This window comes from Passer montanus, unplaced genomic scaffold (genome assembly GCF_014805655.1).
Source record: "Passer montanus isolate IOZ18808 unplaced genomic scaffold, ASM1480565v1 scaffold20, whole genome shotgun sequence".
In the NCBI taxonomy this organism is placed as follows: Eukaryota; Metazoa; Chordata; class Aves; order Passeriformes; family Passeridae; genus Passer; species Passer montanus.
The window spans coordinates 13,468,314-13,484,809 of record NW_024366592.1 but is presented as its reverse complement, the minus strand read 5'-3'; the positions used below and the strand labels follow the sequence as shown (position 1 = coordinate 13,484,809).

General features: G+C 40.4%; 1 protein-coding gene across 7 annotated transcripts in view; it reads left to right on the top strand.

Moving 5' to 3' along the window:
- The window catches only part of ITPR2 (inositol 1,4,5-trisphosphate receptor type 2), a 244,485-nt gene that overhangs the window by 63,004 nt on the left and 164,985 nt on the right, over positions 1-16,496 (top strand). For 5 of the 7 annotated variants that reach the window (XM_039708068.1, XM_039708063.1, XM_039708062.1 and 2 more), the window contains 11 exons: positions 3,490-3,644; positions 5,009-5,108; positions 5,246-5,406; positions 7,585-7,726; positions 8,479-8,637; positions 9,514-9,686; positions 11,842-11,961; positions 12,063-12,248; positions 12,836-13,087; positions 13,939-14,083; positions 15,029-15,179. In XM_039708068.1, coding sequence (XP_039564002.1) covers positions 3,490-3,644; positions 5,009-5,108; positions 5,246-5,406; positions 7,585-7,726; positions 8,479-8,637; positions 9,514-9,686; positions 11,842-11,961; positions 12,063-12,248; positions 12,836-13,087; positions 13,939-14,083; positions 15,029-15,179 — 1,744 coding nt within the window. The remainder of the gene's footprint in view (positions 1-3,489; positions 3,645-5,008; positions 5,109-5,245; positions 5,407-7,584; positions 7,727-8,478; positions 8,638-9,513; positions 9,687-11,841; positions 11,962-12,062; positions 12,249-12,835; positions 13,088-13,938; positions 14,084-15,028; positions 15,180-16,496) is intronic. The other 2 variants (XM_039708067.1, XM_039708065.1) reach the window with 1 other exon arrangement.

The window sequence follows — 16,496 nt, the reverse complement described above, 5'->3', positions numbered from 1 at the left end:
AAGAGCCTCCTAAACTAGATTAACGTATTGAGATACCACATTGCTCTGGATTTAGCAGGCATTTTCAGAGCTCTGGCTGCTATTACATTTAATTTCTGCCGAAATTTGTAGTGCAGCTTAATGTATTCATTCAGGAGCAGGGCATTATCCTTGTTTGTTTCTATGCCACAAGATGTGTCTTCACCAATTGGAATAGTAGATTGCATTTCTAAAAGGAAAGGTATTTTAGGTTTGTAATGTTTTTGGATTGCTTTTTGCAGTTGAAATGAAGGCCCTTCTGTAAGCAAAACTCCATGTAGATCTCTTGAATTTTAGGTATGATGCCCAGTTGAGTTTAAAAAGGAAGTTTTGGGATAGTAGCAAATTCTGTGAAGAGCTGTGAAAAAGAAACAATGTCTGCATTGTTTCTTCTCTTTAAGCTTCTTTTTAAATCATAATGCACTGTAAATCAGTGGTGGTAGCCCAGGAGTTACAGACTTTGTTGTGAGCCTGGATCAATATTTCCCCTTCGCACCAAAATAGCGGTTTTTCTCACTACCTAGGACCCTTTTTTTGAATGTTCAGCCTTTGCTTTCCTAGGTTGGTCCCTCCCTGGCGGTGTCATGGGGGTTTACTCCGTTCCCCTTCCTGGATGTGATTATCGAGCTTTGCTGCTGCAGAATAAGGATGGGAGCTCACAGCTCCCTGTGCCAGTGCACACTGAGGTTTTCTCAGGCTGACGGAGCTGACTGCTTTTTGTATCACTGATACTTACACTGGGTTGTTTGGCAGGGATGGGTCCTACTTCTGCTGAGCAAAAGCAGAACTCAGTCTGTGATCTCCTTGATCCTTGTGAATGATTTAACCAGTGCACAAGAATGAAGTGATTGCATCTTCCTCACCTTGGATATGTGTCTGATGTGACTTGTGACAGCCTGCTGCTAGCTTGTTGTAGTTTGGGACAATCAAAGCTATATTAATTGTCCTTCCAGGAATGTACTATTTGGTAATATTGTTTTACCCGCAGTTCTTTATACTCCTGGCATGTAATTCCCCTGGGCTTTTTTTTTTTTTTTTGTTTTTTATTAAGTCTTCCTCCTGCCAGCTCACCCACTTTATACACTGGTCATGATGTTCTGTGGTGGGGAATATCCCTTTGCCCAGCCTGGGTCATGTGTCCTGTCTATGTTCTCTCCCAGTATGGTTTCATATTGGGGTCTGCATTTTACTCAGGATAAAAAAGAAAACCATACAATTATGAACTGTTCTGCCTTTTTGTATACCAGTCATTTCAGTTTGGAAATTATAATGAAGTGGGTAGTGTCTGGGAAATCCTAATTAGATTTCAGTGTAAGTTGTGGAAAATATCAAAAAGTTTGGATGCTGTTCTAAGCTATCATGTACTACTCAACCCTTTCCAGATCTATTAAATTGTAAACTGGATTTCTAGTTTTCTGTTTTGTTATGAAGTGTAGGAAGTAGTTTTTCATTTAATATTAGACTCTGACTCACACCTGTTAAGCTCTCAGAAGGATTTTTTAATTGTTTCTATGCCTTTTCAGTTTGTGTTTCATCATGAGTACGTACAACAAAATATGTATGGAAATCACAAAAGCAATTTGCTATTTTCTCCATCTTTTCATATAGGTTAAATTTTTTGTGCATTTTTCAGTAGTATTTTTGGGCATTAGATATAAGATGATGCGGGGCCTGTCAGATGAGTTTACTCTTGTGCATGTCACAGGAGATGGTTGCTCTTTGTCTTAGCAAACCTTCCTCTCAAACACTTGTGGCAGTACTCTAATGACTAGAGGAGCCTAAGAAAAAATGATTTCTGGGTTTTTTTTGGGTTTTTTTTTTTTTCCTTACTCTCTCCATCCTTGATAGAAGTCATGGGATGGAAAGCTGGCATTTTGTAAGCTTGATAATGAAAAAATTGATGTTTTGGAAGGATTCAAAAAGTGCTTTGAAATGAATTGATAACTAACCCTTTCTTCCATAATTTCATTCGTCCTTGATTTTGTTGTTTAATTTCAATTGGCAATATGGATAATCAAAGCTTTGCCCTTGGTTATCCCTTACAGTTTAGTTTTTAATCAAGCTACTAATGCAAACCAAGTATGGTCTGGCCTTTTATGTTGCACAGCTCTTCCTTAGTGGTGTATTGTAAATCATTATAATAGCATTTCATGCTTCCAGGGTTGGATTTTTTCTCTTTTGGCTTTCCTCATTCCCCTTCCCTCTCTGTGATGTATTTTTTGTACATGAATAGCCCTGGGCTGCCAGTCTCTTAATTGGTTATCAGTCTTTTGTAAGGTGTGTAACTTGGCACCCCAGAGGAGCAGCTTTTACTCACACCAGTGATTCTGTTGGTTGCTGTGTGGATATGGGCACAGACTCTGAATGCTCCATCAAGCCAAGAAATGTTCTCAGGGAAGGTGGCATTTGGAGTCTGTAGGCAAAGCTATGGAGGTGACTAAAGATATAAGGATGGTGCTGCGGGGTCACAAAATTTCTGTGGGCTCTCAGCAGTTGGTGAGAAGCAGATCCCACCTTAGCTCATGGGCCTTGGTTGAGTAACTCTGTCCCTCAAAGGAAACAACTCCTGCCCTTGCAGGGGGTAAAATCAGCCCTGTGCTGGACGAGCCTCAGTGTGTTATCAGCCTGTGCTGAGATTTGTAATACAATCCAGCTGGGGCTTTGCCTGCCCCCCTTACCATGACAACCTGGTCCTGATGGAGCAGATGTTCTGCCTCCTGTTCTTTGGAGAGTGTCCACAGGACAAGAGGAAATAGCCTCAAGCTGCTCTGGGGGAAGTTCAGGTTGGTCATCAGGAATAATTTCTTCTTGGAAAGGTCTGATAAGCATTGGAAGGGGTTGCTGGGGACATGATGGAGTCCCCGTCCCTGGAGGTATTCAGGAAACAACTGGACATGGCTCGAGTTTAGTTGACAAGGTGGTCAAAAGGTGGACTTGATGATCTTGGAATTCTTACCCAACCGAAATGATTCTGTGGTTCTCTGAAAGTGTGCTGCTCTGATTCTACAATCTGAGAGGAAAAAGCTATCAAACTTACATAAAACAAAAATAGATTGAAACAAATTGTTTACTTTTTAAATCCCCTACTTGTCTTAAAAAAAAAAATTTAAAAAAATCTAATTTTCATTCATTCTCTTCTTTCAAATGTGAAAGATTTCCAGATCAACACTTAGTTGCACCAGGTGGGAATGAGGAGTCTGCAGCTACTGCAGGTTTTTGAAGTTGTAGGTGTCAAATAAAGCATATCCAGTGCTGCAATGCCTCTTTAGCATGTGGCTTGCTGTTGTTGTAATGACTGCCTGAGATCCCATGGAGCAAAGTGCATCCTTTGTGTTACTCCAAAGCCAGTCGTGGTAGATTCTTGCTAGAGGGTAAAAAAACCCCAAAAACCAGATGTATTACTTGTCTGAAGGTAATTGAAGAATTTCTAATGGGCCCCGATGCAAGCAAATAACCCTTGTGCCTAATTAGCAGAGAGAAGGCGACCTTCCTGCTTCAAAGAAGAAACGCCAGGCAGGGGAGAAGATTATGTATACTTTGGTCTCTGTGCCACATGGAAATGACATTGCATCTCTCTTTGAACTGGATGCTACCACGCTTCAGAGAGCTGATTGCCTGGTTCCAAGGTAAAATTAAAAAAAAAAAAAAAGGAAATATAAAAAGGGCAGAAAATAGTGCTGCATTGACAGGGTTTCTTCCTGGCATTATGCTGGTGAGTAAAGAAGAAAAAAAAGCAAACATGAGCAATTATTATCCTTCTGTTAAAATTTGAGGAGTGTTCATGGATAAATAAGGGACGTATAAAATATGATACTGCTGCTGTGACTGGGCAAAATAATTATAAGGATAAAACAAGTGACACTTTGAGTCTGTGAAGAGAAAAAATAATGGTCTAAATATTACACAGATTTGTGTGAGGATAGAATTGAGCTCTGTGCACTTTTTGAAAAATAAAAAAGTACTTTTAATAGATTTAACTGAAGTGCTCCCAGCATAATAATGTGTGAGGTGAGCTGGGCTTCTGTTTCCCTGACAGACCATGATACCACTGAGCACATTTCTTATTCAAAAGTATTCAGCAAGTGGCTTGTGGGTTTTAATTGTCAATATTTAGCTGAGATTGGTCAGATAAGTCACACAGTGTTGGTTGTGACTGAATGGCCTTGCAGACACTTGGGGCTGGTTGTTATGAGGGTGGATTTTAAAGCTGGGTACTCACAAATACTGATGTATGTGACTTGGAAGTGTGTTCGCTATGCTAAGTTCTGCCAGATAATTTGCTTGAATAGTCAAAAGCCCATCAGCATGAAAGAGGGCATGTGAATGGAGACCATAGTGAATATATTTCAAAAGTAAAATTCAGAGTTAAAATTGTAATTGATTTCTCTGCTCTGCTTTTTGATAATACCACAGATTATGGAAAGAATTTAGAAGGATCTGATATCTGCTTTTTGTGCACTTGGTTTTCAGTTGAGAACTGGTACTGTAAATGCTTGCTCTGGAACAAGGGTTTGCAGATCATAATGATGAAGCTGTGAAACCATGGTCATCTTTACTTTCTGGCTTTTGTGCTGTGACAGCTTAAAAGGGTTTGTTATTCTGCAGGAAAAAAATAAAAGAATTTGGTTTATTCATGAAATGTATTTCTGCTCAGATGGGATTTTATAATGTCTTCCTTTTAATTTTTTTTTTTTTCCTTTGAGGAATATTTTACTCCTAGACTTACATAACTACTTAAACCCAGCATTCTGCATAATACCAAGATGCTGGCTGTTCTTGTTGCAGCTCTGCTCTGGGTGAGAAAGAAGGAGTCAAGGAAAAGGTGTACTGCAGTGTCTTTTAGGTGCACCTCCCCTTTTTATTGCAGTGGCTGGTGTGGCTCCTGCTCTCCAGCCTCATGCCACAGGCAGGTGTTGCAGGGCACACCATTTGCCCATGTGGGCTCAGGACTGATCCATCTCAGCTGCTGTGTTTACTCGGTCCCCTTTAGGAACTCCTATGTCCGACTGAGGCACCTGTGCACCAACACCTGGGTCACCAGCACCAGCATCCCGATTGACACTGAGGAAGAGAGGCCTGTGATGTTAAAGGTAAACAAAATCCCAAACTCATTCCTGAAGCTGTCTTGCTTCTAACCTATGAAATGTGCATAATAATTAGGGTAAAGGTAAGAGGATTTCTCACCCACTTTCAACCAAAATCCCACTTAAAACCAAACCAATTGCAGATTGGGACGTGCCAAACCAAAGAGGACAAGGAAGCTTTTGCCATTGTATCGGTTCCTCTGTCTGAGGTCAGAGACTTGGACTTCGCCAATGATGCCAACAAGGTTTTAGCATCAACTGTTAAAAAGCTGGAGAGTGGAACAATAACCCAGAATGAAAGGAGGTTAGTGAGTTTTATTTTTTCCCCTGCTAAATTGGTGTTTGTTTACTCATGATAACACAGTCATGGGTAGGTGATAGCCACATGAACAGAGGCAATTGGGAAAGGACACTTCAGTTCTGAGAGTGTCAGCCTGGGTTAGATGCCACCTCTGTTGGAACATCCTTGCTGTACCTCAGGCTGATCTTTGTATCTGCTGTGTAAAAATGGGGTAAACAGCACCTTCCCAGCTCACTGGCCACATAATTAAATGGGTAGTTTCTTGGGCAAATGTCTTTGTCTGGATTTCCTTTGGTAGTCTGCTTCTGAGCTGTAATGTGAGGGTGCATTGCATCTGATTCTCATGTACATGAAAACAGCACTGCAGGGCTCTGGACTTGTGTGAAGTTCACCACCCTGCAAACCTGCAAAAGCCTTGGAAGGAGGTTTCAGTGTGACTGAGAAGCTGCTCCATTTGCTTTCTCATACCTATTTTCCCCTGTTCTCTTTTTCTATTTTACATCAATTTGGTGTTTACCCCTTTTATTCATCCCCATTTTGTCTGTGGCACTATTAGAATGTGTTGCTCCTCACACCCTCCCCTGAATCAAGGGATTTTGTAGTATATTTGTTGCACATTGTAGCCAGATATATATCACTGCCAGTTATGTAGTTCAGTTATGTATCTTCAGCTGCCTGTGGTTAAACTGAATATAAGACAGCATCTCTGGCAGTGTGAATTCATAACTGTAATACATCATATACAGTTGGTTGTTTTTTTGTTTTTTGTTTGTTTTTTTTTTGAAAGTGTTGATTTTTGGTGATGAAGCTGAATCTTTGAAGTCAGTTTCCAGGACAAATTAGACCACATGATTTAATATCCTAACATGCAGATTTTAATGCCTGGGTGTTGGGACTCAGCCTTGAAAAGCCATGGGGGCCATTTCATGATTGAGTTGACCCAGAGAGGTATATGACAGTGTCCAGGTGGGGCATCCCTGTATGAACCTGTCACTGTCAGTATTGTCAGGTCTTGATGTTGGCAGATTTGTACAACAAACGTGTAAAACAATTCAGAGCTGTTTCACAACAGTGCCATTATTTCTTATTTCTTGTGATTTCCTTTGGAAAAAAACCCCAAACCATTTTTTTTCCTGTCTTATCACCTTCTAGCATAGAGAAGTAGGAGTCCCAACAGTTAATTCCTTATTGCTCCATCCTGCAGCTGCCTTTTCTACTTTATTTTGTGGGAGTGACACACACCTTCACTCAGAGGGTTTAGGTGAGCAGCCCAGCTCACTTGTCAAAATGGGAACTTTCTGTCTGGCTCCCACAGGTGACTGAAAATCTCTTGGGGATCTTCCTGCCTCTTTCATAGCTGGCAAATTTGTTAGTTATAGACTAGACATTGACCAAATTGAGATGATGAGTTTTTCATGTAAAATATTGCTGGTACTGTTAAGGGATATTCTTTGAAATCTGTGGACATCTGTGTTTCTCACTGCATGTCTGGTAAGGTGTTAGTAACAAGGAGGCAGCAATGATTTTGTTTTCTTTTTTCTCCATTTATATTGTCTTTTTGTCTTATTTTCTGAAACTGGGAGAGAAGGAATTACTACTGTCTCTGTTGTTTTTAGCACCTGCTTTTGACAAATCTTTTGTTTAGCAAAGAGTGAAACAAATGCAGTTTCTTGGGTTAGTATATATAGGAAAACAGTTATATATTAATAAGAATATGAAAAAAATGTATATATGAAACAGTTTCATGGGTCAGTAGGGAAATTATCTAGTGGCAGAATGTTTTTATTCCTCTGGTGAGTCCATCATCTTTTTTCATGGACCCATGATGAAGCATAAAAATCCTTGCTAGGCTGTGTAAGTTTCTTTTTACTGCTCCTGGGCCTTGAGGCCACCAGGTATAGATTTTGGGTCTCTGAATACTGTGTATCATTCCAGCAGCCTGTATTTTTCTCTTGTTTTCCCTCTGGTTGTTGTTTAATGCCTTGGTGAACAGCCCTGTGATTGATTTAAGCTTCTGCTGAACCAAGGCTTGGAATCTTTAAGTACATGTCAAACTTAACTTTGCAGTGGTGGAAGTTCCATTGTGCCAGGTAAAGCTTACCATAAATGTGATTTTTGTTTCTAATGAATCCTAGGAAGTTGAGTGACTGTTTATAGTAATGATTTGTCTATTCATTCTAGGTTTGTAACCAAGCTACTGGAAGATCTCATTTTCTTTGTTGCTGATGTGCCCAATAATGGGCAAGAAGTTTTGGATGTGATCATTACCAAGCCAAACCGGGAACGACAGAAATTAATGAGGGAGCAAAATATATTGGCTCAGGTATGTCCTACTGTGTTAATAACTTAATTGTATTTGCAAACAAATTGTAGGATAGAGTGATGTGAGAAAAAGTTATTTTTGGGTAAGTTGGCTTATGCCAGGTTGGATTTGTGTCTTGTTGGATTGGATAGAAATGACACTACTTAGTCAAAGCTCATCTCTTGGTCCCTAAAGCAGAGTCAAGCACAAGGGGCTGTAGAGGGCTCTTAATTTCATGTGATTCTGATAAAATTTAAGATCATGTTTGAGAGCAAATTGTTCACAAAATTTGAGACAAACATGGAACGTGGTCCCAATCCTGGAAGTGTTCCCCACGTAGTGCCCCTGTGGAACTCTGACTTTGTTTGCACAAGGGAAAACTTGCAAGTAAATAAAATTAATGTCCTTTTTGAGAAGTCAACTGAAATTTTAAAAAAGGGGAAAAGGATGAGACTGGACAAAAGCCAGTGTTTCATCATGCTTTTTCATCATTAAATTATCCAAAGTTAAGACATGTAACTAAAACTGTTTAAAGCTGGGGCTAGTAAAGAAAAAGCAATATCAATCAGGTTGGTGGGAATGTAAAGCTAGCCCTAAATGCATAAAGCTGTGATGTCTCAGATTGTGTCCCCACTTGTGTTTAGTCAAGGCTGTTGTGCTGATCCTGTCAGAGGACATTTCCATTGTCTTTGATTTCTGCTGAACTTCCATTCTGTAAGTAAAGCAGAAATCTGGGTCTGGTTTTCACTCTCAGTGGTTTTGATTCTGAACAGATATTTGGCATCCTCAAAGCTCCTTTTAAGGACAAAGGTGAAGGATCAATGCTCAGACTTGAGGACCTGGGTGACCAGAGATACGCTCCCTACAAATACATGTTAAGATTATGTTACAGAGTTCTAAGACACTCCCAACAGGACTATAGGAAGAACCAGGTCAGTGGTATTAAAGATAATTTTCCTCCTGATTTTTATAATTATATGTCCTAGGTTTGTCATGGTGCTCTGCACTTAGGAGTGGGATTCTGTGGTAATGGGGAAAGGCCTTTTTTTGTGTGTGTGTAGCTTAGTAGTGTGTGAATTGAAAATTCAACAATGAATATCATAAGTTCACTTTGTACTTTTGCAGGCTCAGGCTGAGACTGGGGCTCGTTGCTTCATTCATGAGCTTTCTGTTATTAAAAATATGTTCTTGGAGCCTGGATTGCAAAGTGGGAAATCTGCAAACTGTCTGTTTCTCTTGCTTAAGTATTTGTAGAGGGATGGCAGTGAGTCAGAGCGAGGCTGTTATATCAGGTAGCCGGATTTCCCACTGCTGGAGGCTCCCTGTGAGCAAGAGGTATTTCAGAACATGGACTAAAGGGACTGGAGATAAAAGCCTGAACTGCTGGGTGGCTTCTTTGTTTTCTTTCCAGTGTTTTACAGAAATATTTCTGTCCTGAAGGGAGAGAAAAGGAGGAAGGAAGACTCAGGAAAAAAGGCTTCTTAAACACTATAAAGACCTTTCCATTTTTCCTTAAAAAAAAAAAAAAAAAGAGGTTGACATTTCTTCAATGTTATATGTATTTTCACGGATTCATTCATTTGGTTTGTGAAAGAATAAGAGGAGTTAGACATCCCTAATATGGAATCTTGGAATCTTTTTCTCAGGGTACATATTTGAGGTATTCAGAAGTTCTTTTGTTCAGGCCAGTTCAGAGAGGAAAGTTTTGAGTGTTATTTTGATTGCTAACTAAGCTGGATGCCCCTTGTTTCTAAAAGAGAAAGCATTTCTGCTCAGCAGGTCATCATGGGAATTTTTCCTTTTTTCAGGAATATATTGCTAAGAACTTCTGCGTGATGCAGTCCCAGATTGGTTATGATATTCTGGCAGAAGACACCATCACAGCTTTGTTGCACAACAACAGAAAACTGCTAGAGAAACACATCACAGCTAAAGAAATAGAGACGTTTGTGAATTTACTCCGGAGAAATCGAGAGCCAAGGTTTGAAGTGGTCCATGTGGCATTTTTGCAGTAGCTGTGAATTGAATGCTATTTATTGCTTTGGTGTTTCTTTCTCCCTGTTTTGACCTGGCAAACAAAAACCCCACCTGTACAGAAAATACTAGAACTATCTGTAGTTCTTGGAATTTATCCATATCCACATTTTAAAACTAGGGCTCACTGAAAAGAGGGCTTATATTTTACAAGACAATCTTGAAAATTTGGTCTCTGTTCTGACTGGGGCAAAGAGAAATTAAGATAAACTTTAATTTCTCCCAGCTCTGCAGCTCCTCTGTGAAACTGCCACTTGTGTTGGTTCCCCTGCTAATAATCCTGGTGTAAATTATACACACATGTCAATTTTTCTAAGCTTTTCTAAAGCTGCAGGAAAACTGCAGCTTTTACCTGCAGTTTTCCTGCAGGTTCTGACTCCAGGTGAGACCTGAAAACGGCCTGGGACAGTGAAGATCCCATAAACTTGTGTCCTAAACCGAATTTTGTCCCACATTAAAATTTCTGTCCTTGAACTTCACTCAGCTGATTTTTTTTTTTTAATAAGCTTCAAGTCAGAATATAAAAGAAATGGATTTCCTTATTTTTAAATGGAAAAATCTCTTTATTATTGGATTTTCAGTTGTAAAATGGGTAAAGTAATACAAGTATAAAAATGAACATACTGAAGGCCAAGTATTGTCCTCTGTAATTGTGAATACCATTTTCCAAGTAGCTTTTAAGGATATATTCCTCAAGGCCTTGGTGCTTCACTGCCTCAATTATTTTCTATATGCCTGTTTGGCCTCACTCTAATCTCATTGCCTCTCCCATGCTCAGCTGTGTTGGGCTTGGTCAATATGAAGAGGAAATCACAGGATCAGCTCTGTCTCTGAAGGGTCTGTGTTTATCGACAATCACACATTGCATTTTCTTGTGGTGGAGGATGTAATGGAATTTGTGCCATAACCACATCATGCAACTGCTGTGTATCCACTTCTTTGAGGAGTTCAGGAGCAATAAATGTTTCAAAATTGCTCCTTGCCAGAATGGTGTAATCTGGACAGTAAAGACTTGATCTTGATACTGATTTTCATGGAGAGTCTTGTAGATTTTTGCAGCACTGTTGAGGTGAGGGAGAATTGTGGCATTCTGCTCTAAAACACAAGCTGCAAAATTAAAAACCTTCCTGAGTTTTGGCTCCAACCAGGTGACTTCCCCAGAATTCCATGTAATTATGCGCTGTTTGCTTAATTTTATCTTTGTGATTGCTATGCACTTTTAATTACCAGTTGCCACAAAGTTTCATTTCAGTAGTGTGGGTGGATTTTTTCCTAAGTCTACCCTAAAAATGCTGTCTGTACTCACCCACTACAGTTCCCAGACTTCAGTGGGGATTGTGGTCTGTGCTTAGAGGTTCAGACTTTTGGATCCTTGGATGGTTGATAGCAGATGGTCAGAGTTTGTACCTAGATCTCTAAGGAAGTGTGTGCCTGTTCACAAGTGCTCCCCCAACAGCTCTTAAGCACCTTGCTCAGTTTTAGCTGCATTTGCTAGTGGAGTGGTGGACTCAGAGATACTTAATTCCTATAATGGAAAATGGAAAGTACATAGAAGGCAGGGGCCCTTTCTATATTGCAGTGTTTCAAAGGCTGAAAAATGGATTACTGTTACTGCACACACAGGAATCCCTGAAAAGAGACAAACCCACGTACCTAATTAATGTCCCAGGTGTGAGGAAAGCCTCTGCCTGAACCTTGTTAAACATCAGAAGACCTAAATTTGAGATACAAGTTAATAGGAAGTTGATTTCCTTGCAAAGCTTTGTTCTTTCTGCTTTACATAGAATGACCTCTTTGAATGCAAAGTCCTGACAGTCTGCACTCTTCTCTGGTAGCCCAGCATTACCTGGCAGTGTTCAAGGCCAGGTTGGATGGGGCTTGGAATAACCTGATCTAGTGGAAGGTGTTGTGAGTTGCAAGAGTTTGAACTGGCAAAGATCATATGTTGATAAATATCATTATACAGAATCCCTGTATAATGGGGATTCTACCAAATGTAGTCTACCCATCCTCTAGTGCTGAGTGCTAGAGTTTTCTATTGCAGTTCCCCAGTAGTAGTTTAAGTCTCATGTTCTGCTGCACCTGTGTTTTTTTGACTGCAGATTCTTGGATTACCTGTCAGACCTGTGTGTATCTAACACCACAGCAATACCAGTAACTCAGGAACTCATTTGCAAGTTTATGCTTAGCCCAGGAAATGCTGACATTCTCATCCAGACCAAGTGAGTATCTGTAATCAGAACTTGCCACCTTTTTGTTGTCTGCTCTCTTAAATTCCCAGCACTTTGCTCGTGGCTCTGTTGTGAGTGGTTTGTGTTTGCAGGCTGGTTTCAACCCAAATGGACAATCCCCTGGAATGCCCAGTCATCTCAGATGACATTGATGAAGAGGAAGTGTGGCTTTACTGGATCGACAGCAACAAGGAGCCTCACGGCAAAGCCATCAGGCATCTGGCTCAGGAGGCAAAGGAGGGCACAAAAGCTGATTTAGAAGTTCTTACCTACTACAGGTAAAACTGCTTATTCAAAGGGAAGAAAATGTAAACTCTCTGAAGAACCCCAGTGCTGTTCTTATCCAGTTCATTTGGCAATATCAAAAAAGGAAACCAGAATCGTGAAAGAAAAAAAACACGAAATCAGTTTCATGCCAGAAACTGCGACTAAGAATTCATTTCAAGTTTTACCTGTGGGAGTTGTCACAGTCTCTGCTGCCTACTCCAGGCAAACCTTGAGTTTTCTCTGCTCATCACATATCTTTGTGTGTCTTTTATTTTGCCTCTAACTTTCTATTTATTGAGCTTTAATGTTAGGTTATGCTGCCCTGGAAGCAAGGCACGGTCTGAGAAGCGAATGTCCTGAGTGTCTTGAGGATTAGAGAAGAAATGGGATCATGGAATAATATTTTACAAAATTGAAACAAGAATTGAACAAATATTTTTAATGTCAAGTTGCTCCCTTGCTTAACAAAATCACATATTATTTTTTAGGATTTATATCAGAAAAGCTCACAACAGGTTTGTAACATAAGATTCTGAGGTGTGTTCTTGCATTTCCGACTGATTTCCTTGAATACCACATTATTACCTTTTTTCTAAAGGTACCAACTGAACCTCTTTGCAAGAATGTGCCTGGACCGCCAGTATCTCGCCATCAACCAGATATCTGCCCAGCTGTCAGTAGACTTGATCCTCAGGTGTATGTCTGATGAGAGCCTCCCCTATGACCTGCGGGCTTCCTTTTGCCGTCTGATGCTGCACATGCATGTGGACAGAGATCCCCAGGAGTCTGTGGTGCCTGTCAAGTATGCCAGATTGTGGACTGAAATTCCTACCAAGATCACCATTCATGAGTGAGTTGAAAGTGCCTCAAACTAAAGTAAAAAAGCTCTTTGTAGAGTTAGTCTCAGCACAAAATGGTTGCAGATGTTTAGTGTCCACAAAACGTGTGAAAAGGCATTTTGTTGCAGAGCACGGAGCTATTAATTATTGTTACCCTTGGAAACTTCAATAATCAGTTTTCAATCATTAAATATTTAAATTTTTATTTTTCGCTATGTTATTTTATTGAACAAGCTGGGGAAGATGGAATGGCCTTTCCTCAGACCAGCTGCACTCCAAGTAATCCCATTGTGTCTCACATGACAGGTTTGCTAGGCTGGATCTTAGTTTTATACCTCAAGTTCAACAGAAAGCCACAGCTAGGAACCCAGAATTAAGACACAGCCTCTATCCACCAACAACTCACAGAGGCTTTGGCCTTCACTAAGTAAAGTACTTAAGCATATGTTAAATTTAATTTTAGAGAAAGGACCATTGTTTTCAGTGGAAACTCTGCCTGGCTTCACTGATTTGATGGAGCAGCAGCACTGGGGTGCTCCCAGCCAGGGAATATTTGGCTGGAGAGACAGAGGAAGAAGCACAGCAGTGCAGCAGGCAGTGTTTTTTCTGTTAATGACCTCATTGAATTGCCACAGCAAGGTTTAAGAGTCCTATCTGCCACAAGAGTCGTATTATCATGTCTGTATTCTTCCCACTCCTGGTACTGTTGAAGGGAAGCTTTGGGCATGCACTTTCCATATCTCCAGAGAGCTGAACTGAGTAATCTCAGTGGGTCATGATTAGTTAGCTTTTTTCTTTAGTGACAGCTGATCCTGATATTAGAGGTATTTAATTTTCCTTCTTTCTGTGCCTTGTATTGTAGATATGATTCCTTCACTGACTCTTCAAGGAATGAAATGAAGACAAAGTTTGCACTAACAATGGAATTTGTAGAAGAGTACTTGAAAGAAGTTGTGAATCAGCCCTTTCCATTTGGAGACAAAGAGAAAAACAAACTTACATTTGAGGTACTTCTCAGCTATCTGCATCCTACTTACATTATTCCTCATTTCAGAGAAGATGACGTTGATTCTTTCAAAATAAAGCCAGTTGCAGAATAAATGTTGGTGTAAAGTAGCCTAAAGAAGTATCTGTTCCTAATTCCATTGTTCTTGGTGCTGACTGGTATTGCAGAAAATAATTTTCTTGTCTGCTGTATTTTTCTAACCTTTGTTTCCTTCTCCTGGGGTGGTTGCTCCCACCCCTCAGTGGAGGGAGAGGGGATTTCTGGGGAGTGAATAGTGAATATTCCTGTTCTTTCTACATTAGTGAAATAACTTGTAAAGATTCTTCAGCATAAGTAAGTGCTGTTTTCTGTATAGGGTGTTACACTCAATGAAACACCCTGAATACCCTAATCCTGTGGTTTAAACATTGTTTGAAATTACTAACAGAAACTTTAGATAGGCCTAGATTTTCTAGGTTCACATAGCAAAGAATAAAGGGGAATAAAGAGGAAATGCTTACAGCTTTTATAGTTCTTCCTCCAGCCTACTTCTCTTTGTTGCTTTTGCCTCTGGTCACCTGAAATCACCTCTGTGCAGACATATCATCTTACTCTTCTGCTGACTTCCCCAAAATCTTCCTCAAAGCTGCTGCCTCTTTAAATAATTTCTCAGAGTCTTTCTTCTTGATCTTATATATTTTCACAGATGCAATTTTATCCTCTCAAGCCTTCCTAAATCTCACCTTGGTTTTGTTGTCTGCTGTAACCTGACTGATCAATTGCTTTGTCTAATCCTGACAGACATTTAATGTCACTGGCCTTAGTCTGAAAATCAGTAGCTAGACTTGTGCTAGTTTGAATGCACTCAAGATCTGAATCTGAACAGTGGAAGCTGCTGTGTGAAATGCAATTGAAAACCACAAGGGCTGTCAGTACTTCCTTCATTTTTAATTTCTTTTTCTCATAGGTGGTACATCTGGCTCGAAACCTCATATACTTTGGCTTTTATAGTTTTAGTGAGCTCCTCAGACTGACCCGGACGCTGCTGGCAATTCTAGATATTGTTCAAGTTCCCATATCATCATACTTTGAAAGGCTGAGCAAGTTTCAGGATGGAGGTGAGATGAGCAGCACAGATGTTTGTTCCAGTGGGTAATTAGCTTTTTAAGTTGGAAATAATTTATGGAGAATCTCATTACTCTTTCAAGGTTGTGTTTCCCACATCAGCCCACCTACAGGAATGCATTGCAAGGGGCATTTAGATGATCAGCTAAAAAGGAACCTTTTTGAACAGAGCTGTATCCTTCATGACTTGTGGGTACTGCATTGGCGTTGCTGCTCCTTTGCTTATTTCAAATTTCAAATTTGGTTCTAAACCTCAATGCCCCTTGCTTTGAACATCCCGAGGGAGTTGAAGCAGTATTTGCCTGGGCACAGGGATTATGGTGGCTCATCTGTGGCACAGCTGATTGTTAATCTTCTTAGGACTTTACTGAAAGGGAGAATGAGATGGTTCTGGTTCTACAATGGCAGAAGTACCCAAAGGAAGTCCAGACGAGGCCATCCTCTGCCTGTGTTTGTCAACTTAGAATAAGCTCTTCTGAACCCAGACCACAATGCCTCTGACAACCCTAGGACTATTCTGTATGTCCCATTGCCTTTGCTACCACGGTTTAAAACTGGGTTGAAGAATGAACATGCCAGGAAGGTGCTGAAACGTAGCAGTTTAGTTCTCCTGTGTGAGTGGAAGAGAGGTTTGACAGTGATGTGGGCTGAGCATCCACAGGACTGACTGATGGCAAATTCTGTTTTGATACGTAGCTAGTGTTGCCAGCGAGCTGGCTCACAGCACCAAAATGGATGAGCTGTCTTGTTGGAAACAATTATTTTGTGTTTTCTCTGGGAGGCCTTTTCCCAGCCTTGAGTTTTTCTAATCATCATTTTGCTCAGGGCTCTACAGATGCCCTGCAGGAGTGTGCTGTTCTTCATAACTTTTTTCTTCTTTGAGGTTCACACACTCTGGAGAGGTCTAGACTGTCATTGTCATCTCTGAACCAAGAAGTCATATGCTTGGTTCTCTTGATCTTCTCTCCATCACTGCCTGCAGACTTTACTGACACCCTCTGGAAGTCTTTTCTGCAATGCAGTGCACATCAAATCATGCTCTAGCTGGCTGCAGTCCCTCCTCAGCACTAGAGAAAAGACTGTATGTCCAGGCACTTAGAATTATGTTTTCCTTTTTTGTCCCTGAAAGACTGCATTGCAGACTCTCTTCTTAAATTGCTCTGGACACAGTTTGACTCCAGACACAATCTTGGCATATTTGAAACATGGGACATGCAGATGTGGTTCTTCTGCTTAGTTCTCACTCTGCCCAAGCCTTTAATCCTGATTATACATCTTGTTTAGTGTTTTTACTTACATTTATTACCCAT